The sequence below is a fragment of the Musca autumnalis genome, unplaced genomic scaffold, assembly GCF_047663935.1.
Source record: "Musca autumnalis isolate F117 unplaced genomic scaffold, ASM4766393v1 scaffold_4, whole genome shotgun sequence".
Taxonomy (NCBI): domain Eukaryota; kingdom Metazoa; phylum Arthropoda; class Insecta; order Diptera; family Muscidae; genus Musca; species Musca autumnalis.
In genome coordinates this window covers 144,337,584-144,364,310 of record NW_027411977.1, presented here as the reverse complement: position 1 = coordinate 144,364,310, position 26,727 = coordinate 144,337,584, and the positions used below count along the sequence as shown (strand labels likewise).

Below are 26,727 nucleotides of genomic sequence, written 5' to 3'. Positions count from 1 at the left end.
TATCCGTCGGCAAAGCCGACTGACACTTTTTTACTTGTTTTATCTAAACTTACCTGAATTTTGTTAATTTTATTTTATTATGTTTAAGTTAAGACACTAATGTAAAAATATAACAAGTAAAACGTCGTTAAGTTCGGCCGGGCCGAACTTTTTATACCCTCCACCATAAAATAGTCTTAATTAAAATGGAATAATTAGGGTCCTTTCACAATTTTAGGTGAAACAGCTTTTCGACAATGGATAGACTCCTACTGCCTCCCAATATTGCTTAAATTACACTGTGAACACAAATGATGGGGCAGAGATAAAAACCCAGAAGGACAGATGCGCCGTGAGTCGAACTTCCGCGTTATGGCGTGATGAAGTTTTTGTAAGAGACCCTGTAAGCCATCATGAATTAGCATTATATCTTTGTTTGTTGTTTTTGTAGATCACTTAAGCAACCGTGAACAAAGATATAACGCTAATTCTGATGGCCCACAGAGTCTCTAACAAAAATTTCATCACGCCATAATGCGGAAGTTCGACTCACGGCGGATCTGTCATATGGGTGGATATACCAAAACATGGACATATTTATATTGACGATTATTTTTGAATAGACAAAATTGTAGCTAAAATTCTCAAAATACCGATCATTACATCTAGTTCGGTTAAAAATTGCAGCAAAAATTCTCAAAATACCGAAAATCGGAAAATACCGTTTAATGGGGGCTATACCAAAACATGGACCTATGTTGACGATGTTTCATTGGAGATGTTTTATGACCGCTGAGAACTTCAAATGTCCAATTACAGCTATTTTGGTTAAAAACTGTAGCTAAAATTCTCACAATACCGAAAATCGGGAGGTACCGTTATATGGGGGCTATTCCAAAACATGGACCTATGTTGACGATATTTGGTGGAGATGTTTCATGACCACTGAGAACCTCAAATTGCAAATTACAGCTGGTTCGGTTAAAAATTTTAGCTAAAATTCTCAAAACACCGAAAATCGGGAGGTACTGATATATGGGGGCTATACCAAAACATGGACCTATGTTGACGATGTTTCGTGGAGATGTTCTATGACCACTGAGAACTTCAAATGTTAAATTACAGCTATTTCGGTTAAAAACTGTAGCTAAAATTCTCAAAATACCGAAAATCGGGAGGTACCGTTATATGGGGGCTATTCCAAAACATGGACCTATGTTGACGATGTTTGGTGGAGATATTTCATGACCACTGAGAACCTCAAATGGCAAATTACAGCTAGTTCAGTTAAAAATTGTAGCTAAAATTTTCAAAATACCGAAAATCGGGAGGTACCGATATATGGGGGCTATACCAAAACATGGACCTATGTTGACGATGTTTCGTGGAGATGTTTCATGACCACTGAGAACCTCAAATGTCAAATTGCAGATAGTTCGGTTAAAAATTGTGGCTTAAATTCTCAAAATACCGAAAATCGGGAGGTACCGTTATATGGGGACTATACCAAAACATGGACCTATGCCCATATCCTTTGGGATATAAGTTTGTTGATCACTAGGAACCCTAAGTGCCAAATTATAGCTAATTCGGTCTGCAAATGTGGCGAAGAACGTCAAAACACCTCAAATCCGGAGGTACCATTATATGGGGGCTATACCAAAAAGTGGACCGATATAGCCCATCTTCGAACTTGACCTGCCTATGGTATTTCAGCGCTCTATCTCAATTATTGCGGACGCGAGAGTGATTACAACAGACGGACATGGCCAGATCATCTTAGAATTTTATCCTGATCAAGAATATATATACTTTATAGGGTCGCAAATGATTAGTTCGATGTGTTACAAACGGAATGACAAACTTAATATACCCTCCATACTATGGTGGAGGGTATAAAAAGGAATGAAATCGCTATCATTAACCAATTCTTAAGCCCTCGGCACATAGGGTCCGTTTAGTGACACGTTGGGACACACGTTGTCCCAAAACAGTTAAATTATGTTTAACTTTAAAGGCCTGCGTACATAAGCTGCCTTGCCTGCTTACCTTGCTTACTTCTGATAAAAGAATAAAAAAGAAAAGGGCAACCCAGTTCGAAATTTCCTCGGCCTTCTTTATTCTTTTATTTTTATTATGTCAAAAATGAAGCAGGAAAGCAAGGCAATCAGACAGAGCAGCTTTTGTACGCAGGCCTTAATGCGTCAGCCACATTGTTGTTTTTTAAAAAACTTGGCATCACTTACACTTTTTTCATGTGGTTGTTGTACCGCGACGCTCAACGCATCGTATGTGCCGAGCGCTTTAGCAATCGCAGTTTTAATGAAAGATACTTTTGACTGTGATTCACTGTATTTTATTTTTTTAATTGTAGGTTAGGACACTGATGTAAAATATAAAAAAAAACAAATTAATTTTACTAATCTACTCTTTGCAATCGCAGTTTTAATGAAAGAAACTGAAGTGGATACTTTTGACTGTGACTCACTGCAATTGGAAAATATATTCCGACTTGAAAATAGTCGCAGTACTAGCCGGTCTCTAAAGAAAATGTCGCACAATGTCGCGAGTTCATATTTACTGTGGCCAAAAATAGAAGGAGTTGTCGTAGGTGCATCAATTTTGGTACACGTACCTATTATCGACTTACAATCTTCAGGACAAAAAATTGGGTTGGTCGGTCCACGTTTTGATATAGCCCCCATAAAACCGTACCTCCCTATTTTCGGTATTTTGAATGTTTTAGACACAATGACCAACCGAAAGTATTCAAATTTTGTGGTTAGTCTTCGGCAAAGGTATCAAACATTCCAACAGAGAATTGTGGGCTTAGGTCAACGTTTTGATAAAGCCCCATACAACGGTACCTCCCGATTATCGGTATTTTGAAGATTTTAGCCTCATTATTACACCGAAATTGCTGAAATTTGATATTTAGTCTTTGTAGGGGCATTATACCTTCACCTTGAAATTTGTCTGCATAGGTCCACGCCTTCATACAGCCTCCATAGGACGGTATCTCCCGATTTTCGGTATTTTGGAGGTGATTATCACACCGAAATGGCTGAAAATTGTTATTAAGTCTCCGTTGGGGGACTTATAACTTTCCACCAGAAATACATATGTCGGTATAGGTCCTCGTCTTCCAATAGCCCCCATAGAACCGTGCCTCCTCATTTTCGGTATTTTGAGTGTTGTGGCCTCAATATCCACCCGATATGACTGAAATTTGGTGTTTGTCTTCATATTGTTTGTGAGCATATTGAATTTATCAAACTCTTGTCTTTATATATGAGAAATTTCCTTTAAAAAAATTTTGTACCGATTAGTGGTCAAAAAACGGTCAATCTTTTGTAAAAATCGAATTTTGATTTTCGCTGTTCACAATTTTTTTAAAAATTGATATTTTAAAATTCTCTCGTTTTAAAGCAGGATTATTAGGTACTTAATAAGCTCACAAAAATATATGAGATAGGTTCATTCGTTTTCGCGCTACAGCCATCACGCAAAACGATTTGTTAAAAAAGGGGGTATCCTCTCAGTGAGGTGGTCGCTGAAAAAGAGAATGACCTCTGCAGCTGGGACCTTTATATATTTGAAGTACTCAATTTTTACTACTCATACAGCAACAAATATCGATATACACTTTTATACCATTTTTTCCCACTCCACTCAATTTAAATTTTGTTTCAAAAAATTGATAAACTTAGTAATACATGTTTGGGTAAATGTAAACACTATAGCTCTGTTCCTTTACGTGCAAGAATCTTCAAGTTTTACAACTTTTTACTCGAAAAGCGTTCCTTTACTTCAGACACCATACAATTCATTTGGAAGCAGATTACAACTTTTGCTACTTTTGCCGGTTTTACCACTTTCAAAAGTAAAGGAGCAGACCACATATGATTAATATTTACATGCACACAAAAGTGTAGCCAAGTTTATTACATCCCAAGAGAACTTAGGAACCATTTTTGGAGCGACCGTTACTTTTAAATTTTAAATATTAACGCATAATATAATTTATTAATTTTAGAAAACACAAAAATACGTATTAACTAAAATTGTCGGATTTAAATCCTCATATAGCAAAAACTACTTCACGTATCAGTACCAAAATTCAGATTCTTCTTAATTAATATGTTTTCTATCACTCGCCATCAATAAATTTGTTCACGGTCGTGACACTGTGTGTCGGGGTATAGGGCAGATGTGCTTTATTTGCGATTGGAATTCACGATATGTTGGGGATCTATACGAATGCCATAGTTGGAAAAAAAGAGATATAATTTTTTGTTCAGGAAAAGGCTCACAACCCATTAAAATGCGATTATCTCAAAACGGGCAAATGGCGTATGACACCGGCGAAATGTTGCCAAAACGGATGGAGTACTTGTAGCTTTCAAAAAATATCAAAAACCGAGAAACTGTAAGATTTTATGGCTTCGCCATGTTAGTTATCAGATTGGTCTATTGTGGCCTGTTTACTCCTTGAGCCATGGTAAAATAATAAAAGGTAGTATGTCAAATTGAGTTAAAAAGAACCCTGTATGTCTGTACGGGAGCGTGTCAAATACAGAACAACAATAAAACGAAATGACATTTAACAAGTAGGAAAAGCGTTAAGTTCGTCGGGCCGAACTTTTTATACCCTCCACCACAAATTTCAGTCATTTCGGTGGATTAATGTGGCCACAACCTTCAAAATACCGAAAACCGGAAGGTACTGTTCTATGGGGGCTATATGATGGGGTGGACCTACATATACCTACGAATTTCTAGGGGAAAGTTTTATACCCCAAACGAATACCAAATTTCAGCCATCTCCGTGTGATAATGAGGCCAAAACCTTCAAAATACCGAAAATCGGGAGATATCGTCCTATGGGGGCTATATCAAAACGTGGACCTATATAAACATTTTATGGTAGAAATGTTTCTTAGCCTCTGGAAATGCAAAATACAAAGTTACAACCGATTCTGCTGTCAAATGGGACTAATACATTAAAAATATATTAAAATTACGCGTACTTTATATGGGGCGTTATATGGGGGTAATACCAAAACGTGGACCTATATACCAACATTGGTAGGAATGTTTTTTGGCCTCTGGAGACACAAAATACCAAATTACAACCAATTCGGTGGTAAAATGGGACAAAAATCTTAAAAATTCCTTAAAACGAGGACGCGTCACGCGTCTTTTTGTATGGGGGCTATACGAAAGCGTGGACCTACATAGCCCGCTTTCAATACCAAAAGTCCGTAGTACATATAATAGATTTTCCCAAAATTTCATCCACCTACGTCAATCCGTTGAGTGATTTCCACAGACGGACGGACATGGCTATATCGATGTAGAATTGCACGCTGATCAAGAATATATATAGTTTGTGGGGTCTACAATGATTATTTCCAGTAGTTACAAACGTAGTGACAAACTTAATATACCCCCATCCTATGGTGGAGGGTATAAAAACAAAATATATGGTCTGTTCCAGTACTGCAAGAATCCACTAATTTTTACTATTTTTTCCGATAACATAAAGGAAAAAAATGTTATCGTAGTAAAAAATAGTAGCTTCTTGCAGGTTCTGGAACAGAGCAATAGTTTGTTTGTTCCTACATATTACGAGTACGTATGTACAATCAACCAAAAAAGTCTACATACACCCTATAAATCTCAAGTTTTAAGGGTAAGGAAGCATTTTTATGAAAATCCAAGTACATAGTTCTATTTCTTATGCCTAATGAACAAAATAAAATACAAGAAAAATATATTCCATAATACGAATAACGGTAAATTCTATAAAAATTAAAAAATTAATAGGGAAAAAGTGTACATACACCCCAATGAAATATAAGATTACCGTAAAACTTATGGAATAAGCAATACAAGTTTTATATTTTATTGCTTTATCGAATGTCTTTGGTTGTCCATGATACCTTTTAGACAAAATAGGAACATATTTGTGGATTAATTGCCGTTATTTAGGGTCAGACTTCGCGTATAGCTTGTTATAGTGGAACCTTGCTGATTTCTTTGAGTTTTTGAGTTTGTTACTTTATGAAACCTCAGAAAATACAGTGGGACTGATTATTTTGAGATCCTAGAGCGCTTTGAAGTTGAATGAGAAGCCTTGGAATTACCTTGTAACAAGGTCTGGTACAATTCTCGAGCATCCATTGACTCAGCAATGTAAAATTATCAGACATTTATAGCGCTTTAAGTGACCCTAACGATCATAATACAAGAGCATAGTATTTAACAGTGTAAATTTCATACAAATTTCATGCATTCTTTGGTAGTGCGGATAGAGTGGATTTGTAGAATAATGTTGTACATTTCTGATTGAGTTAAGGTCAACAAATTACATCAGAGTTGTAATAAAGTAATTCCAAGGCTTCTGCATGTAATTTGCCCCTTGGAATGCTGTGAAAACTATAAACTTTATGAGAAAACTCAGGAATTCGTACACGCAGAAAAATTTATGTTAGAAATATGTTTGGATCCAAACAAATATATGTTTGGGACCGGTTGCAAACAAATTAATGTTTGGATCCAAACATAATATGTTTGGGTCCAAACAAATATATGTTTGCAACATTTTGTAACATATCTCAATTTGATATGTTTGGGTACCAACATATTTTTTATGTTAGAACATTTTTTTCATGGGTGGAGAGAGGATGTTTGTCAACGAGAGTAATAACAGTGCTCTCGCGGCTGTGGATTGCTGTTTTATAATGAAGAGTTGTGTGTATTGTATAATAGAAGACGTAGAAGCGAAGAAGGGGGCTTTGGTGGCGTGTATGCGACAAACTCGTGTGTTTCTTGTTTTGTTGTTGTTAACCAACTTAGGAGGAGAAGAAGAAATGATATGAATTATATTTTATTTCTTTCTTCAGTGTTTTAGATGCCTTTGTAGAGTCAAGACGGTAAAGTGAGTGAATAAATCAGTGTTTTGTGTTTTCTTAAAGAAATTGTGCTTTTTAGTAAATTAAATGCCCAATACATTTTATAATTGAATCGGAAAGTTGAATGGAATTATTTTATTGGACAAGGAAGAAATCGCATTTAATATTGGTAATTACATACATACTTATGTATATTTGAAATATGGCATATCCATATTTATTTATTACATTACATAATCATTTGATTCTAGATGCCGATTCCCCGCTGATGATTTCAACTATGAGGACAATTTGTTTTATTTCACAACAAAGGAGAAGCGTTCAACTAAGTTTCTATATATTTTTTCTTTTTAAAAGTGTGACTATTTACAAATTATTTCAATCAATTGTTCTTTTATTAAATTGTGTTATGTATTTCTTTGGAATTTTGTATGTACCTATGTGTTTGTTGTTCTTTTGCCTTCCAATAAACAACCTCAACATTTGTGTGTATACTATGGAGATAGCCAGTGAGTTCTTACTGAGAGCAAGTGAGCACACATTTTAAAGTGTTTTACATTGAATTTTACGCTCCCTTGCTCTTAGTAAGCGCTGACTGGTGCATGTGTTTGTTTTTTTTTGTGCCTTTTGGGTTTGTATTTTTTTGCACCCAAACATATAAAATGTTTGCACCCAAACATAAAATTGTTTGCACCCAAACATAAATATCTTTGCACCCAAACATATATATGTTTGCACCCAAACATATATATGTTTGCACCCAAACATATATATGTTTGCACCCAAACATATATTTGTTTCCACCCAAACATATATTTGTTTGCAGACCCAAACATATATTATGTTTGGGACTGTTGCAAACATATATATGTTTGCTGCAAAATATGTTTGGGACATATGTTAGAGAGGCCGATTTTTTTTTGCGTGTATATTTAGCGAAGCTCAGGAGCATATATTATCCACAAGAACAACTTCAAAGCGCTCTAGGATCTCAAAATTATTGGTTTTATAAACTACCAGACTGAAAACCTCAAAGAAATCTGCAAGGGTCCGCTTTAACGAGGTATACGCGAAGTCTGACCTTAAATAAAGGCACAAATATGTCCACAAATATGTTCCTATTTTGTCAAAAAGATATCATGGACAACCATAGAGTTTCGATAAAGCAATAAAATGTAAAATGTGTATTGCTGATTCCATAAATTTTACGGTAATCTCAATATTTCATTGGGTGTATGTACACTTTTTCCCCTATTCATTTTTTAATTTTTATAGAAACCATATAGGATATATAGGAACCAGACAGCATCAGTAAAAGTATCCGGTGAAACTTCAGATGATGTAGTAATATCAAAAGGTGTTCGACAGGGGTGTATACTTTCACCATTATTGTTTAATGTATATGCTGAACAAATATTTCGAGAATGCGTAGAAGGAAAAAGGATTGGGATAAAAATACATGGACAATTCATTAACAATATTCGATACGCTGATGACACCATGATAATAGCGAGTTCTTTAGTTAGACTCCAAAGTCTCTTAAGTTCCCTCAACGAGATAAGTAATTCATACGGATTATACATAAATCTTAATAAGACAAAATATATGATCGTTAGTAAAAGTACCAATTTCTACAACTCCACACTAAAAATCCGTGAATCAGAAATAGAGAGAGTAAAATCATATAAATACTTGGGAGCACAAATAAATGAGCAGTGGCAAACTTCTAATGAAATTTCGTATAGAAATGGCGAGAGAAGCGTTTCTCAAATACAAAAAAAAATACTAAGCAACCACGACATCAACATTGAGATTAAAACCCGCTTTATCAAGTGCTATGTATGGTCTGTTCTATTGTACGGGGCTGAAACATGGACTGTAAAATCAGCAGACGAAAAGAAATTGGAAGCATTTGAAATGTGGGCATACCGACGTGTGCTCAAAATTCCATGGACCGATCGAGTGTCAAATGCCGAAGTTCTGCGAAGAATGAATGTACAACGGCAGCTAATTAAAATCATCAAACCCCGGAAAGTTTCCTATTTGGGACATTTGATGAGGAACAACAAATATAAGATCCTGCAGATCATTTTCAAATCCCAAGTTGAAGGAAGACGTGGTAGAGGTCGACGAGAATTGTCCAGGCTAAAAAATATTCAAGACTGGACCGGATACCGCGATGAACTCAGTCTTCTAACAGCGGCTAAAATCCGACAATTATCGCTTTCCACATAAACTAGATATTTGCAAGAACAATGTAATAAAATGTAATATTGTATGATCGCTTAACATCCGGATAACGGATATGCAAATAAAGAAGAAGAAGGAATTTTTCAAAGTACGGGAATGACGGTAGTCGCAGGGGAATAATATTTAAATATTAAATTTTGTAAGATTCATTTGTCCTTTCATTGTTTTAATTAACTACAGTCTTGACTTTGAAATTGATCTATTTGGGTATACAGTGAGCGTCAAAATAAACTTTACACCACTCAACGTTTTTTTTGATTGCATTAGCTTTGTTCCTTTACTTTTTTAGTGGTAAGAGTGGTAAAAGAGAAAAGTGTCAAAATTGCTCAAAGTTGCTCTCTCTTGAACATTTTTACCAGAAAAATAAAGGAACGGAAAAATGGTAGATCATGTCAAAAAGAAACATAAAAAAACTATTTTCGTCTTTTATTTCACAGTTTTTAATTTAGTTTTGTCAGCGTTCGACTTTTTCTTCTGTTTTTCGTCCATTTTCTTCTTCATTGTGAAATAATCGTTAAACAAAAGTCGAAAAATTAGTTCTGCCATTTTCTACCTGCAGAAATCTGTCTGGTAGCCTGTGGTAGAAGAGAAAGCCATTTTCGCTCTCTCTCCTCTCTCAATCTCTTAAAAATTGCTTCCCGTTTTGCCACTTTTCGGGGTTAAGGAACGCTTTACAGGTTAAAAATGGTAACAAATGGTAAAAATAGTAACCACAGGTAAGTAAAGGAACACATATGGGCGAATGCGTCAGATCCCTGCCCATATGTTACGTAAACCTTTGGTATTAGCCCCATTACTCTAGACTAGGGTCTCTAATATCGTGTCAATAAAGGTGGAAGATATTGTTCTCATATCCCGGAACCTATAAAAGACATTTATCCGCACTCCGTTACTGTCATGGACCCCCTGGAGATACAGGAGGCTCTTAGCTTAATTTTCCTGCTTATCTTAAGGCCTGGGTACATAAGCTGCCTTGCCTGCTTGCCTTGCTCTGCTTCATTTCTGACATTACAAAAATAAAAGAATAAAGGAGGCCAAGCCAATTTCGAACTAGGCTGCCTTTTCTTTTTTATTCTTTTATCAGAAACAAGCATGGTAAGCAGGCGAGGTTGCTTATGTACCCAGGCCTTTATTTCTTCACTAGGCCGTTTATTTCTTGGAAATACACATCGAAGCGTAAAATTCATTATTTCAATATATCAAATAAAATTCCATTTTTTAATATGAATAGTTCCTAAATAATTAGTACCGGACATATGTACAAATTACAGCCAAATTCTATTTTTCAGATTGAACACGTGTTTATATCAAATTGAATGTCGAAACAAAATGTCAAAGGTGAAGCAAGGCGAAGAATTCAAAAGTTCAACAATTTTCAACTTTGTGGCCTGAAGCCTCGCTTTGTTATGGCCTTTCCTATTGAAAACAATACAATTTCACTTTTGCGATTTGAAGCGAGGCAGAAAAAATAAGCAACAAAAATCCATTGTGTTCTCGCCTTAGTCCCGGTCCACACTAGCGTGAATTTCATTAAAAAATTGCATGAAATTGGGCGTTTCTAGATCGAGTTCCTAAGTAGAGTAAAATCACCAAATTGCTATAGTAGGGAATTCGATCTAGAAACGCCTAATTTCATGCAATTTTTTAATGAAATTCACGCTAGTGTGGACCGGGACTTAAGGTCTTTCGCATTGTACTGGAGAGTAAACGAACAACATCAAGCAACAATTTGTAAAAATGTTGAGTAAACGAACACACGCAATTTCATCATGCCTTCCATGACACAATTTACCCAGGTATTGGCATCGTAAAATGTTGAATATGTTATGTCAAAAATGTCTTTATGTTCTTGGGGAAATTACAACAACAACAAAATTTTATAAAGGGATTGACTTTTCATATTCGATCAGCTGGTGTGATACCATTACCTGGGTAATTGTGCCATGATTCCTTCCATGGTACAATAAAGTAGAGGTAGGCCAGGTATGAAAATCACTTAAAAATGCTACCCTGCAGCAATGGCTTAAAACGTCAAATGGCATGGTACAATAATAATAAGACATCGGATTTCTGCATGTTTTTTATTTCTCATCCGATTGGACTCAAATTTTGGATCTAGGCGTTTTGAGGGTCAATTTTTCGATATTTGGGGTCATATCAAAAATATGCAAAAAATATGCCAAAAAATATGCAAAATATGCAAACAGTTTTTGGTCGAAAATCGTCAAAAAAGTCGTAAAATTTACAATTAAAGTTGGAAAAAATCATCAAAAAACTTTAAAGTGACCTAAATTAAGACTGTTGGCCATTTAACGTCGATTTTTTAGCAGATTATTGTGTTACTGATACCTCTTACGACGGTGTGGTGTAGGGTATATGGTATTGTAATACTATTTTTATTGTTAAACTATGCAAAAATATAAAATTTGATAAAATATTAATAATTTTATGTAAATTTAATATTTTCTTTGTCTTAGTTTGTAGCTTTAGGCTGGTTTTAACTCAAAGGGAAGAAATCGATGTCGGATTTTTTTAGGCGGGGGTGCCGCCTAAACTTTTTACTTAGGTTAGATTTTAGATAGATTTAAGATTAAGATTGCCAATTGAGCACCATTGGAATAAGCTAACACGTGCTACTGGAGCCTCGAAGTTATGAAAATCTCGTCTCTCTCGGCGACCCATATCTGTGGAACAGTTAAAGCTATTTGCCCGTATTATTCATTAAATTTCCGACAGAAGAGATAGACTTTCCTTTATCATTAGATATTGAAATTATTGCAGTAAAAATCCGCTTGGGAATGTTATCAATGTATATCTCGTGCTCGTATATACCGCCTTCTTCAAGTGTTGATCTATATTTGAAGCATACTTCATCTATTATTCATGCTTTTCAATCAGCCAAACCGAATGATGTTCTTGTAACTCTTGGAGATTTTAATTTGCCTGAAATAAAGTGGTCTCAAAGTTCTGATAGTAATGAACTTCTTCCACATACAACTTGCGAACGTATAAACCAAAGCATTAACCCTTTACTCAGCATTGGTCTATCACAAATTAATAATGTTTACAATAACTACGCCAAATTGCTTGATCTAGTATTTGTGAGCCATCCCTGCGATATCTTACTCTTCCCATGTAATCCTCTTGTCTGCCCCGAAGATAAATATCATCCCACATTAACTTTACAATCTTCCTTGCCGTTTCACTGTAATAAATCCACATCCGTTAATACAAAAAATAATAACTACTGCTTCTCCCGTACAGATTACAATAAGCTAAATTCATATCTGAGCTCTGTCGACTGGACTTCACTACAATCATTAAAATCCTTAAACGAAATGTTAAAAAAGTTTTATTCTATCTTAGAAAGTGGTTTATCACAAGCTGTTCCCAAAAGAAAAATAGTAATGAATACTGGACCCCCATGGAATTCTGCTTCATTGTCAAAAGCAAAAAACAAAAAGAACAAACTATATAAAAAGTTCAAAAGAAGTGGTAATCTTTCAGATTTTGCAAATTACTCCATTGCAAGATCAAAATACACTACCTTAAACAGACAGCTATATAATATGTATATAAATAAAATAAAAAATCAATTGGTATCTAATCCCAAATCATTTTATAGTTTCATTAACGACAAGCGTCGGTCTAAAGTGTTCCCCAAGATTGTAAAATATGGTTCGGTTTCTGTCGATGATGATATTGGTATCTCAAACGCATTTGCATCATTTTTTAAATCAACTTATTCTGATAAGTCGCATATTTATGATTTCCAATACCCATATACAATAGCTGAGTCTTCTTCAATAAGCCTTCCTTTATTAAACGTCACAACAATACTAAAAAACATGAAAAGTTTGAAAAATAATACTACCCCTGGACCGGATGGAGTCCCTGCATGTATTCTAAAATACTGTGCAGATAATCTTGCTTTTCCATTATACATACTATTTAATAAATCTATGTCAACAGGACACTTCCCTCCAATGTGGAAGGAATCTTTTATTGTCCCATTATTCAAATCAGGAAATAGATCAGAAGTATCTAATTACAGAGGCATTGCCAAGTTGAATGCGATTCCAAAATTGTTTGAAAAAATAGTAACAGATTCACTATCTTTTCAGGTTTCATCTATCTTGTCAAATTATCAGCACGGTTTCCGAAAGAATCGATCCACTGTCACAAACCTTTTGGAACTTACTACCACTGTAAACGAAGCTTTCAGATGTCGCTATCAGACAGATTGCATATATACTGACTTTAGTAAGGCATTCGATAAAGTTAACCACAATTTATTACTCCAAAAGATACATCTCATGGGATTTTCCAATATGTTTGTGAAGTGGATAAAGTCTTACCTATCAGGGAGAGTTCAAATGGTTAAATTTGGAAATGCTATCTCCCACAAAATTTCTGTACAATCCGGAGTTCCGCAGGGAAGCCATCTTGGGCCTGTCTTATTCACGTTATTCATAAACGATTTACCAAGTGTTATAAATCATTCAAATATTTTGATGTATGCAGATGATGTCAAAATTTATTATTCGTTTAATAATTCTACAAACCACATTTTCCTACAATCTGACTTAAACAGATTTTATGAATGGTGTGAAACTAATTTATTAGAATTAAACTTACTGAAATGCAAACATATGTCATACTATAGGCTAAAGAAGATAAACACAACTTATTACCTACATGATCGTAAAGTTCAATACGTTGAGTCTTTTAACGATTTGGGAATACATCTAGATCACCGATTGGATTTTAGAGAGCATATCTCTTTAATTACTAACAAAGCTTATAAAACGTTGGGATTTATTAAGCGATATAGCAAGGAATTCGCCGACCCTTTAGTAACAAAGCAATTATATATATCGTTTGTACGTTGTACTTTAGAGTATGGATCGATTATATGGGACCCACCCTATACGATTCATTCAAATGCAATTGAATCAGTACAGAAACAATTCCTTCTATTTTGCCTCAAAGGTCAAGGTTGGAATCCACAATCTCTACCTTCCTACGAAGATAGACTGAGCATAATTAAATTACCTACACTAAAGAGTCGCCGTGTTATGCTGAATGTAACATTCCTTTTAAATATTCTACAAGGAAAAATAATTTCGGATTTTATCTTAAACAAAATCTTTATAAATGTCCCCTTCAGACAATCACGAAGCTACCAGCTATTGCAAATAAATTATTTTAGATCAAACTATGCAAATAATGACCCGCTACGTCGAATTTTTGTTGATTTTAATAAATTATACGATCTTTTCGATATTTCAGATAATCGCAATACAGTAAAACGAAAAATTATATTACATTTAAATACCTAATGAAACATATATTTATTGTAAATATTTAGTTGTAACTTAGTCTGTAAGGATTATATAATCTATAGACTTAATAAAAAAAAAAAAAAAAAAAAAAAAAAAATAAAGGCCATTCTGTTTATTTTATATTCAAAAACAAAATGCGTAAGTATTACTGAATTCGAGATAGAAAGCCAGTGTCCCGATTAACGTGACTACGTACGCCTTAGGGTGAAAATGGAGCCTATCTGGGTATAGCCGACTACTTGGAGAACGCATTGTTTTAGTTGTTCGTCCTTTGTAACTAATTGGTTGTAATCTGTGGTGAGCTCGACTCGGAGTTAATGTGACTTTTTTATGAATTTCGAACAGTTGTTCTTTTGTAAGTTTGGGTCCAATATTTCCATCTTCTTCTGCTTGCTTTGTTAAGATTTTTGTCGCCATTTGACTCTTTACGGTGTTTTGCACTGTCGGATCAAACAATGCCAAGCCAACAAGTTCAGGACTAAGATACCACAGGTGATTTATCATTTTTATTTCCTTTTTCTGTCTATGTTTTCGTATTTCAATAGATTTTCAATGAGGTCTAGGTATTCTTTTGATTCTAAACGCTTCGTAGAATCTGAAGAACCATCTGTCCCGAAAATAATCAAGCGCAGCTTCAACAAAAACTCCTAACCATGAATTGTCATTGCTGCTGGATCCCTGTAAAGTGTCCTATAGGAGCGTTAGTCGTATCATTTTTTCTACAGTAGAAGCTCTCGGAGAGGGCCCCAACAAATATATGATCTTTAGAAGCTTTATCCGTTTATTCCGGAGAATAAACAGTGAAAAATACTAGCAACAACTTCAAGGAAGATACCCCAAAACAAGGCTATTTGCGTGCACTGGCATGGAAAACTATTACCAGGTATTCCCAAAACAGTGCAGAAAGAACGGGTTGCTGTTCTGGTATCATCTGGTATGGGGGTAAAGAACAACTCCTGGGCGTTCCTGAAACTGACAGTAGCTCAGGGGCGAAACAAGACTTAGCAGTGTACGAATGCCTAGAATAATGGGGTCTTACCAGCTTGAGCAGATGTTAAGTCGAGAGCTTCTGTACCTGCGTACAGATTTATAAGGAATATTGTTGAGAGGGATTTTTGACTGCAAGTTTGGCAGCACATCCGGACATCAAACAAACATATTCACGTGATTTCTATAAGAATAGTCTGCGATTGACAAATCCAAGTTTGATGTAGGCGAGAATGTTTTAAAACTACTTCCCATTATTTTTCGAACCCGGTTTAACGCGCCCAGAACGTTTCTTATTTCGTTTATTTATTTTGTATCAAAGGACAACAACTGAGTGTTATAAATGAGAGTGTGGGTTATTGATTTTACAAAACCTATAATGAACAAGATAATGGTTATGTAGATATAATATTGGATGGATTGGGTAAACATAATCAATTGGTTGAAAAGGATTAGAGACAAAAAATTGAGTTTAATACAACAAATAGTGAAAGCGAAATTCAGAAATATTTTTTAGGTCCAAAAAAAGACCTAAACCGCATTGAAGATTTATTGAAATACGAAACAAATATCAGATAAAGGAAATAACAAAATGATATATCATCTGTGGTATCTTAGTCCTGAACTTGTTGGCCTGATCTGATGGTTCAAACCACCGTAAAGAGCCAAATGCTACAAAAATTTTAACAAAGCAAGCAGAAGAAGATGGAAAAAACCAAACTAATAGTACGGTTACACTAGAGTTTTTATGCCGAGTTAACCCACTTCGAGAGAATTAATTTGACGTTTGCGCTATGGAATTGACATTTGAAATCTCCACCCACTGGGTTAATCCGGCTAAGTGTAAGCGGGGTATAACAAAAGAACAACTGCCGAAATTTCCAGAAAAAGTCTACCAGGCGTAATTACAGGGTATACTTACTTGTTGTTCAAGAGATTAAACATTAACTCCGAATTTCTTCAAAAAGATCCTGTAACTTGTCCGCAGAACATCAATTGCCAGGAAGGGTAAAGGATGTTAAACAACTTGAAAGTTGTGAACGACATAGCAGAGCAAGGAGTCGAGTTCATCACCAAGTAGTCATCTTTACCCAGATGTCTCCAAAATCACATTATGTCAGCCCCTTAAATAAATTTAAATATGAACAAAATGTAAAAGACATTTGTTTTCATTCCCAAAAATTGATAATATGGGAAGAAATAACAAATAATTTAAAAAATTAAGTTACAATGTTTAATTTATAAAAGCACTTAAAACTAGAACATAATTTTTAATGATGGATTCTCTCAAATAAAACGCTGGTGGCCGTTAATTATTGCCACAATTTTTAATTCAAATGCAAGCGTTTTATTTGAGAGATTTAATCATTAAAAAATAATTTCTAGTTTTAAGTGCATTTGTAAATAAAACACTGTAACTTATTTTTTTAACTATTTTTTATTTTTAACTTTTCAGCATTTAATTTTTTTGACCACTGCGAACCTCATAACAAAATTATAGCCAATTTAGGCCGAAAATGTAGATAAAAACTTTAAAATACCTGAAATCGTGTTGTACCGTTATATAGGGGCTATACCAAAACCTTGACCTGAGTCCAACATTTTTAGTGAGGAAGTTTCTGTACCATTGGGAACCCCAAATGCCAAGTTATAGCCAACTCGGCCTAAAAATTTAACCAGAATCCTTAAAATACTTTAAATCGGGTGGTACCGCTACAGTGCCCGAAATAAACATAGGTTCACATGTAAATTTCTAATTTTTTCATAATTCAGATGAATTTTATAGGATTTTATAATTTTGTATTATGGAGTTAGGCACTCCCAATAATATCAATATATAAATTATTTGATTTTGCCACAAAATAAAAATGTGTAAATTTTTAAACTTTTTTCCCTTATTTTTGGTGCGAAATAATGATAGGTTCAGGGCAACTATTGGGGATTTACACGTATAAATTTGGGGAAAACTTTTTACAAATCGTTGTTTTTTTAGATCGCCGATGTCCAGCGAGTAATTTAGTTTAGAAGTTGTCCCCGAATTATTTTCAAAATGCAGATTTGTTCAACACTTTACAGCAATTTTCAAGAAACAAATTTTTAACGTGGGAAAGGAGGTGAATCTGTGTTTGTCAGAGGCAAGGATCATTTCAATTTGCATGAAAAGAGTACCAATCAAAAAACTAAATCCAGTTTTTAAAAAGTTTCATAAATTGGGCGCAAAATTTGAACGTCAAAAAAGTCTAGAGGGTTCTCCAACCACTTTGACGGCAAGAATCGCTTATTTTTCAATTTATTGGAGTTAAAATAATTTTGCATCTCAAAACAACAGTCAACGTGATCTTCCGTTATCGAAAATGCGATGTGAACAAACGTTAGTAAGCTCGAATCGACCTAGGAAGAATACAAAAATTGCCAAGGGAAACAGCAATCGAGCCTGAAGAAGAACAGACGTAGGTTTAGGTAAAAATGCTTATGAAAACTGGATGGGAAATTGTTTGAGTAATAGACAAAATCCATCCTAGCCATTTTGCATGACAGTTCACAGAATTTTTAGTCGAAATCTGGCGGTTATCTTTTTTGGGCTCGGTTGCAGTTTTACTTGACAATTTTTGTATTTTTCCTAGGGCGATTCGAGCTTACTAACGTTTGTTTACATCGCATTTTCGATACCTGAAGATCAAGTTGACTGTTGTTTTGAGATGCAAAATTATTTAAACTCCAATAAATGGAAAAAATAAGCGATTCTTGCCGTCAAAGTGGTGTTGGAGAACCCTCCAGACTATTTTGACGTTCAAATTTGCGCCCAATTTATGAAACTTTTTAAAAACTGGATTTAGTTTTTTGATTGGTACTCTTTTCATGCAAATTGAAATGATCCTTGCCTCTGACAAACACAGATTCAGCTCCTTTCCCACGTTAAAAATTTGTTTCTTGAAAATTGCTGTAAAGTGTTGAACAAATCTGCATTTTTAAAATAATTCGGGAACAACTTCTAAACTAAATTACTCGTTGGACATCGGCGATCTAAAAAAACAACGATTTGTAAAAACTTTTCCCCAAATTTGTACGTGTAAATCCCCAATAATTGCCCTGAACCTATCATTATTTCGCACCAAAAATAAGGAACATTTTTTTTACATTTTTATTTTGTCGCAAAACCAAATAATTAATATATTGACATCATGGGGAATGCCCAACTCCATCATACAAAATTATAAAATCCTATAAAAGTCATTTGAATTATGAAAAAATTAGAAATTTACATGTGAACCTATTTTTATTTCGGGCACTGTATATGGGGGCTCTAAGAAAAAAAATGGACCCTTATTGATTTTGGTTTCATATTCATGTATTGTCATCCAAGTCTGAAAAGTGTGCAAAGTTTTAGTTCGATTGGTCAACTACAACTGTGTGGAAAATAAGTTACTAGATTTGAACTAAACAGACACAAAAGCAAGTTAAATTAAACACTGTAAAAAGTGTTTTTTCACAATAGACTCCATTTTCACCCTAACTGCTAAACCTAAATAACGACGGGACGTACACAAATATTTCACCAACCTACCAAAACAACGCTCTCTGAGCGTCCGTATTACCCAAATACGTTGAGTCCCAAATCACATTTAAAACACAAAATCCGCGGCCGAAACTTACTTAAATGTTTTCATTCGTAAAACAAATAATTTTCCTTTGCAATGAATTGTATTTCATGTTTTGTTGGGCTTTTGTTTTTAAAATACAAAACACACAGAAATACAAACAATAACGTTCTGTCATAGTTGAATTTGTTCAAATTACAAAAAGTATACGCTCGACGTATTTCGGTAGTTCTCATAAGAATACATGTATTCTACTTTTTTCACCACACACGTCCTGGGTATACGTCCGTATATAGGTATGGACCTAAGGCGTTTTCGGGACATTGGCTTTATTATCTTGAATTCAGTATTACTTACGTATTTTGTTGTTCGGCAAGAAATATTAAGAATAGTATGGCATTTAATTTAATGCATAACAAGGGCAAATAGTTTTAACCGTTTCATAGATATGGGTAGCTGAAATCGTCAAATAGCCAAAAAGTCGAGATTTTCATAACTACGAAGACCCAGTGGCATCTGTTAACATATTCCAATTGTGCTCAAACTTTAACAATCTTAAAATCTAACCAAAACTTAATACTTTAGGGGAGTGCCGCATAAAAAATCCGACATCGATGTTTTCCCTTTGAGTTAAAACCAGACTAATGCAACAAATTAAGACAAAGAAAATATTGAATTTTAAATAAAATATTTGACAATTTATCAACTTTTATATTTTTTAATAGGTTAAATAAAAAATGGTATTACAATATACATATAACCATATTTTTATATCCACACTGTGGTAAGGGGTCTCAATAGCATAATAATCTGCTAAGACCGTGTTTAGACATTCAAACTGGAAAGAAAATTTTTCTTCTCAATTTCTTTTAAAATTTCCGTTTTGTTTAGACACGGAAATCATGTTTGTGTCAATTTTATAATTTTTCTTATTCTTCTTCACACTCATTTTCTCATTGCGCCGTTCAAAAACAAAGCCAAGGCAAAATTGTAATGAAAAGTAAAAATGGACGTGTGTGATAAAAAAATAATTATTAAAGGAACCCTTGAATTGCATTTTAATTTTGATATTTCCACTTATTTCGAATTGTTTTTGCTTAAAAAAATAGTTTTCCTCCAAATGGTTTTTTTCCAATCGCTCCGCTGTTGTTTGTTTCTCGACAGAGAAAATAAAATGAAAGAAAATGCAAAAAGAAATCTGCAGCCAACTTCAGGTTGTATACGAAGAAAAACGAAACAAAACAGAATTTGCCAGTACAGAGGTGTGTGTACCCCCTCTTATTCCTCTCTACTCCCTCGCCCATAAACTCAATTTTCTTTCCCATCAACTTTCCCTGTATAAACAGGGACTAAAAAAGCGACGTTAAACGGCCAACAATTTTAATTTAGGACACTTTGATGATTTTTCCCAACTTTAATTGTCAATTTTACGACTTTTATGACGATTTTCGGCCAAAAACTGTTTGCATATTCTGCATATTCTTTGCATATTTTGCATATTTTTTTGCATATTTTGCATATTTTTTGCATATTTTGCATATTTTGTGCATATGCAAATATGCAAAATAAATACAAAATATGACCCTGCCATTGAATTTAGATTTCTTTGAAACGAATTTTGATCCAATCAGAATCTTCGTATCTTTATTATTAAAAAATATGCAAAATCCGATGTCTAATAATAATGGTAGATGTATCTGCATAGCTATCCCGTTTTACAAAAACATATGGAACTTAGAGCTTCACTTTTTATATGTTAGAAGTGCCAAATAGAGTAAAAAAAAATTCTTTAGCTAGGCTCCAGAATATTCTTGTTGGAAAAGTGTTCCAAAAATAGCAAAAGTTCTCCCAAACTTATGACAGTGAATAATTTCATTCACTTATTTTCTACTTGACAAGTTTGGCTAATCTGACATCGTGATTACTGGTATCCGATTTGCAGATAAATGTCAGCAGAATTTTTACAAAAATTGTAATTTTTACATTCCCGTACCTTTGGAAATTTTAAATTAATTAATTTAAATTAATATCAATATTTGACAAATCGTTTTGCTGAAAAAATCAACAGTTTTATTTTGCCACGCGAATACACATTTTTTGTCCTTGTTTTCAATTTCAAGATATAGTGTTACATCAAAAGTTTTTTGTTGAAACAATTCAGCGATGCATCTACCTTTATGATTGCATAATGTCAAAAATAGTACAAAATGTCAACACGGCTTTTGACAGATTAGGCCATAAAAAGAAAAAAATTGTTATCAGCTGTTAGCTGTGGCCTACCTTTACCTTATTTTACCATAATTCCTTCCATCTACTGGTTTACGATACTTTACAACTAATCACTCATTGATGTAAATAAGCAGTTTGCTATCAGTCTTGTTTGAATTTCACAAGTGTGTTTAATGTTTATTATTTAGTGTGTGTTTTGAGAAAATGCTTGCTACAGCATCCTTGGCAACTGCGTCGATTCCTGACAAATCATGGCAGCCAAACTTTGTCACTCTGGAAACTACGTAAGTTGGGATAAAATACACATTGGGGAGACTAAATACATTGCATTCACTTACTATAGAATGGGCGAGATAACCATTGAACTTTATTGGAAACATGCTCCTAATACATGTAGAAATTTTGCGGAACTATCAAGACGGGGCTATTACAATAATGTAATATTTCATCGCATCATTCGTGATTTCATGATACAAGGAGGTGATCCTACGGGCACGGGGCGAGGTGGATCTTCAATATATGGAGCTGAATTCGCCGATGAAATACATCCGGATTTGAAACACACCGGTGCCGGTATCCTTTCTATGGCAAATTCTGGACCCGATACAAATGGTTCGCAGTTCTTTATCACATTGGCACCAACACAATGGTTAGATGGCAAACATGCTATATTCGGTAGAGTTTATACAGGAATGCAGGTAGTAAAACGGATTGGTATGGTGGAAACGGATAAAAATGACCGGCCTGTAGATAGTGTTCGTATAATTAAAGCAAAAGTTGAGAAGATATAGCTGTGCAGTAGTGAACGTGAAGTTTTATTGTAATTATTTTTATTTTAATACATATAATAAATATTATACACATAGATAGGACCGTTATTAAATGTTCTATTTTATTATTGGATGGATTTTAAAACGCAAAATAATCCAATCTGAAGGCATTAAAAATATAAGTTTCACATTCGGAACGCTATAAATCACTTTGTAAAATCAAAACTTTAACAAAAGAAGACTTATAATAACGGGGGATAGTATGCTACGTTTAAATATACATATAACGTAAGCTTATATTGACTAGCAAACCATTGCAACCAGATATATGCTAATTATAAATAAAAGATACTTAAATACAAAAAGCTTATAACTAAATTAAAGGACATAATGGAGCAACGAAGGATTCATCATTGAGTTCATCCTTGGATTCCTTCTATACTGTGTTGTCTAACATATCAACAAGACGCTTTATTTCTCGGCTGAAATTGAATTTTTTAAATAGACAAATATGTAAATGTTTATTAGAAGAGCATTTATTAAAATATTAATAAAATTATAAAAATTGAAAATATGCTACAGACTTTTAATATGTCATTAAGCGGATATCGAAATGAGTGGACCAAATTATTTCACTGACATATCCAACACTATTGCTTGGTTTACATTTACGAAATCCCCTCGATTTCAACTGTCAATTCCATTGCTTAAACGTCAAATGAAATCGAGTGGATTTGAGATGAGTTTTCATTTGATGTATACACGAAGGAATTGACAGTTGAAATCGAGTGGATTTCGTAAATGTAAACTATGCATATGATACGAAAACGTTGCACATTTGTTCAGGAGGTGTCAGAAGGAATGTTCCGATATATTCGATTAATTAAAAAAAATTGTGTCTCTAGGGTTGTGAGATAGATATACAGGGCTTTTGACTTATACGGGTATGTGATGAAAACCGAATCGACTCAATTTGCAGAATCGAAATGGTAGGTACTCGTACACTCTTTTGCTAAACGGCACCATACAAACACTGGATATGTGGGGTATATAAATATTCAACTCACATTCGTCCTCCAAGCTGTTCGGTAGGCTGCATAGATTTGGAAATTTCTTCCGTTTTTGCCATTATTGTGTACATGCATTTAATATTGGCATCCATGCTATCCGTTAACTTATTCACAGCATTCTTATGCACTTCAACATTATCTGCTGTAATCGAAGATATGGAATGCAGTAAATTGCATAAATTTTCCGTTAAATTGTCCACAGAGGCAGCCAAGTATTGAGCTTCGATTTCAATATCATTTAAGACATTGGCATCAATTTGGGGTATGATGGGCGTTTGGAAAAACTGTTTTGTCATGCCAACATTTCCGCTAATCGACGCACAGGGAGTGCTCTGATGTGACTCTGTTAAAGTAACAACATTAAAAGGATAAATAAAATCCATCATAAACATTATTTGTGTCCTAAAAACTCACCGTCACCAGCTTGTGGACTAGCCAGACGTAATTTTTCCTCCAGATTCTCGGCCACAAAATGCCTCATCTGACCTTCCGAGTTCTCAGTACCCTCCAGTTCATATGGTATTACATCACTTAGAAGGCTTTGCGGGCGTTTTGGTGTCTTACTGCTGTTGTCATACGAGCTGCTTTTGGAATTTTCTTCATCGTCGTCTTCATCCTCCACACTCTCATCATCCTGTGTTGGATTCGTAGCAGTTGGTGTCAAATCATTCAGTACACTGTCAGGTACCGGTCCAGCATACTGGGCTAAGAAGGGGATTTCTTTATACGAGGAAACATCCGAATTGGATGTAGAAGTTTTTCGACTTTTAACTGTTTCCGTAGTGGTTTCATCGCCATCAGTTGCTTCTGGTGGTAACCCATATCTTGGTCGTATGGGTATATCCTGAACTCGTCGAGCCATTTGTATTGGTAACGAATAAGGAGAGGTTGTTCTGTAGCTTACTTTATTATCATTAACAAGTTTTAATGTATTTGTATCTATTGTTTTTTTTTAACAAAACAACCTATATTAGAGTTCTGTAGCATCGGAACGAACTAGTTCATTGGAACTATTCCGATACTGGAACGATAGGGAACTACATCCGGCTCTTGCATTTATTGGTTTGTTCCTTTACTTTTGAAAATGGTAAAAACGGCAAAAGTAGCAAAAGTTATAAAATGCTCCAATATGAATTGTATTGTGTCTGAAGTAAAGAAACGCTTTTCGAGTAAAAAGTGGTAAAACTTGAAGATTCTTGAACGTAAAGGAACAGAGCTTATATAAGTATAAGTAAGTCTTATGACTATGAAAATTTTCATTTACGTGAAAATGAGTTTTTAGGCAAGAGGTGTGAAGGGGGTGAAACAGTGTACACAAAGTTCTGTAATTTCCTTTTGTTTAAATTCATAACTCTCAAACCAATGTAAGTAAAGCAATGAAAATATCAATATTTTCTTTTGATTTCATATACATATGTATGTACGTGTGTGGATGTCAATGAAATTTTCGTAGAAAATGACAGAGTTTCCAATGAAAATGTTCATAGTCTGGCATAAGACTAAAGAGCTATATTTAAATGAAAACAATTTATAGAACCCTGATTTTTTCTGAATTCCTAAAGCTGAAAACACATCCAACGTTTGAGTAAAGTTTTGTGTCATTTGTGGTAGAAGAATAAAGAAAAATTCAATCAAACTTGCTCCATGAGCATCTAATCATTCTTGCACTTTTTACCAGTTTTTTACCCGTATTGTTGCTTAATCATATTAATCATACTTGCTCCATGAGCATCTAATCATACTTGCACTTTTTTACCAGTTTTTTACCCGTATTGTTGCTCCACGAGGATCTAATCATACTTTGTCTTTTTTATCTAGCAGAAATGACACAAAACTTTACTCAAACGTTGGATGTGTTTACAGCCTATTGCTTGGTTTACATTCGGCGTCGTTTCGTGATTTCGCGCGGAATCAAGCAAAATTAGGTATCTATTTTTTGTAGGGATACGCAGTGAAATGCAATAATCGGTTTTTCGATTATACGGTTTTCGTGAAAAACTTGAAAGTAGATTTTCGGTTAGTCGATTATTTGAGAGTGTACTAAAAGTCGACTTTTGATTATTCGTTAACCGCCGAAAACCGATTATAATCGAATATATAATCGACCATTTTCGTTGATGCGGTCCGTTATGTAAATATGTATAACAAAGTACCGTCCATTACGCGTTTTTAGCAAACCCAATAGTAAACTACGACTAATATTCGACTACAAATAATTATAGACTACGACTAGTAAGTAAGTAAGTAATATTTTATTCGAGTCTTCTTCTTTTTCGTTGGTATAGATATACAAAGTAAGATGTTGACAATTTGTAATTCTTAGAACTATTGTTGTCTTGCTCTAATAACAATGAATGTAGATTATATGCTACATGCGAATTTTGTGAGAAAGCAAAATGAAAATAAAAACAAATGAAATGTCAATAAGGTATGCTCGAGGCCTAAGCTATGACGAACAGAGCTGCGTGTCTGAATATAATAAATAATAACATTTTAAAACTAAATAACAAAAAAGAGAGCTGTTTGCGATATGAAAAACAGCGAATATGTGTATAGATCACAGTTGGTAAGTAAATGTAAAAGTATAAACGAGCGCTCTTAAAATACTAGAGCTGTATAAATATACAAACAATTTGCAATTCTGTTCCAGAACTGCAAGAATCTACTATTTTTTACTATTTTTTCCGATAACATAAAGGAAAAAATGTTATCGTAGTAAAAAATAGTAGCTTCTTGCAGGTTCTGGAACAGAGCAGTAATATGCTTAAAAAGCAACATAGTATAACTAATATTTTTTTTTTATATCACAGATTGTAGACTATTTATCCTCTATGGGAACCTGGAAGTGAGGTGGCGAAGAAAGGTGGCGTTGTATAGTCATCATTATCGTCCTCTGGATTCTCATTCAGGATTCCTACCGATGAAAGATAAGGCAAGTCATTCCAGGAGGTATCTTTTTCCAAGTCATATATTGAGTTTAGTAGGGAGTTTTCATGTTCAGCCAGCGTTTCTATGAACCTTCTATGATGCTTGAATTGTATATGTAAGTATTTGAATATTTTTTATGTGGGGTTTCAAAATTTTTATCCACGCATTTTCTTAGAACTTTTCTCTCCAGTATTTCCAACTCTTTGGCCACTATTGGAGAAATAGAGAACCAGATTGGAAAACCATAAATAAGGATGGACCGTATCGCCACCTTATATAGCAAAAGCTTGGTATTTTGCGGTAAATATTTGCTATTAAGGATAAATGAAAATCTCCCTAACATTTTCTTTGTTTTTTTCCATAATTGAGCGTACATGGACGTTGAATTTCAGCAAGTTATTGAATGTTATGCCTAAGTACTTCATTGATGTCTTGAAAGGAATATCTACGCCATCCAGTGAGAGCCTAAGCATTTTACTTTCTGGCACCACATACCTGGGGCACTTCCCCGATGCATTACGAATGCAGATCGCGACAGACTTTTCAGCATTGATTCTTATACCCCAGCGCTTGTAAAAATCGTTGATTATGTTCAGGTGAGTAGACGCGAAGTTCAATGCACATGATGGAGACATATCATGTGCGTATATTAG

At 34.4% G+C, this 26,727-nt stretch overlaps 2 protein-coding genes across 2 annotated transcripts; one reads left to right on the top strand and one right to left on the bottom strand.

The window, feature by feature from the left end:
• Positions 1-21,431: 21,431 nt before the first annotated feature.
• Cypl (peptidyl-prolyl cis-trans isomerase-like 1 Cypl) lies at positions 21,432-22,650 on the top strand. Its single transcript, XM_073985769.1, has 2 exons — positions 21,432-21,590; positions 21,650-22,650. The coding sequence occupies exons 1-2, from the start codon at positions 21,511-21,513 to the stop codon at positions 22,095-22,097; spliced, it is 528 nt and encodes a 175-aa protein (XP_073841870.1). The 5' UTR covers positions 21,432-21,510; the 3' UTR covers positions 22,098-22,650.
• Positions 22,095-24,185, bottom strand: LOC141403398 (BLOC-1-related complex subunit 6-like). The gene is made up of 3 exons (XM_073985762.1): positions 23,561-24,185; positions 23,144-23,489; positions 22,095-22,558 (listed from the first exon to the last, which is right to left on the bottom strand). The coding sequence occupies exons 1-3, from the start codon at positions 24,006-24,008 to the stop codon at positions 22,513-22,515; spliced, it is 840 nt and encodes a 279-aa protein (XP_073841863.1). The 5' UTR covers positions 24,009-24,185; the 3' UTR covers positions 22,095-22,512.
• Between the last annotated feature and the right edge of the window lie 2,542 nt (positions 24,186-26,727).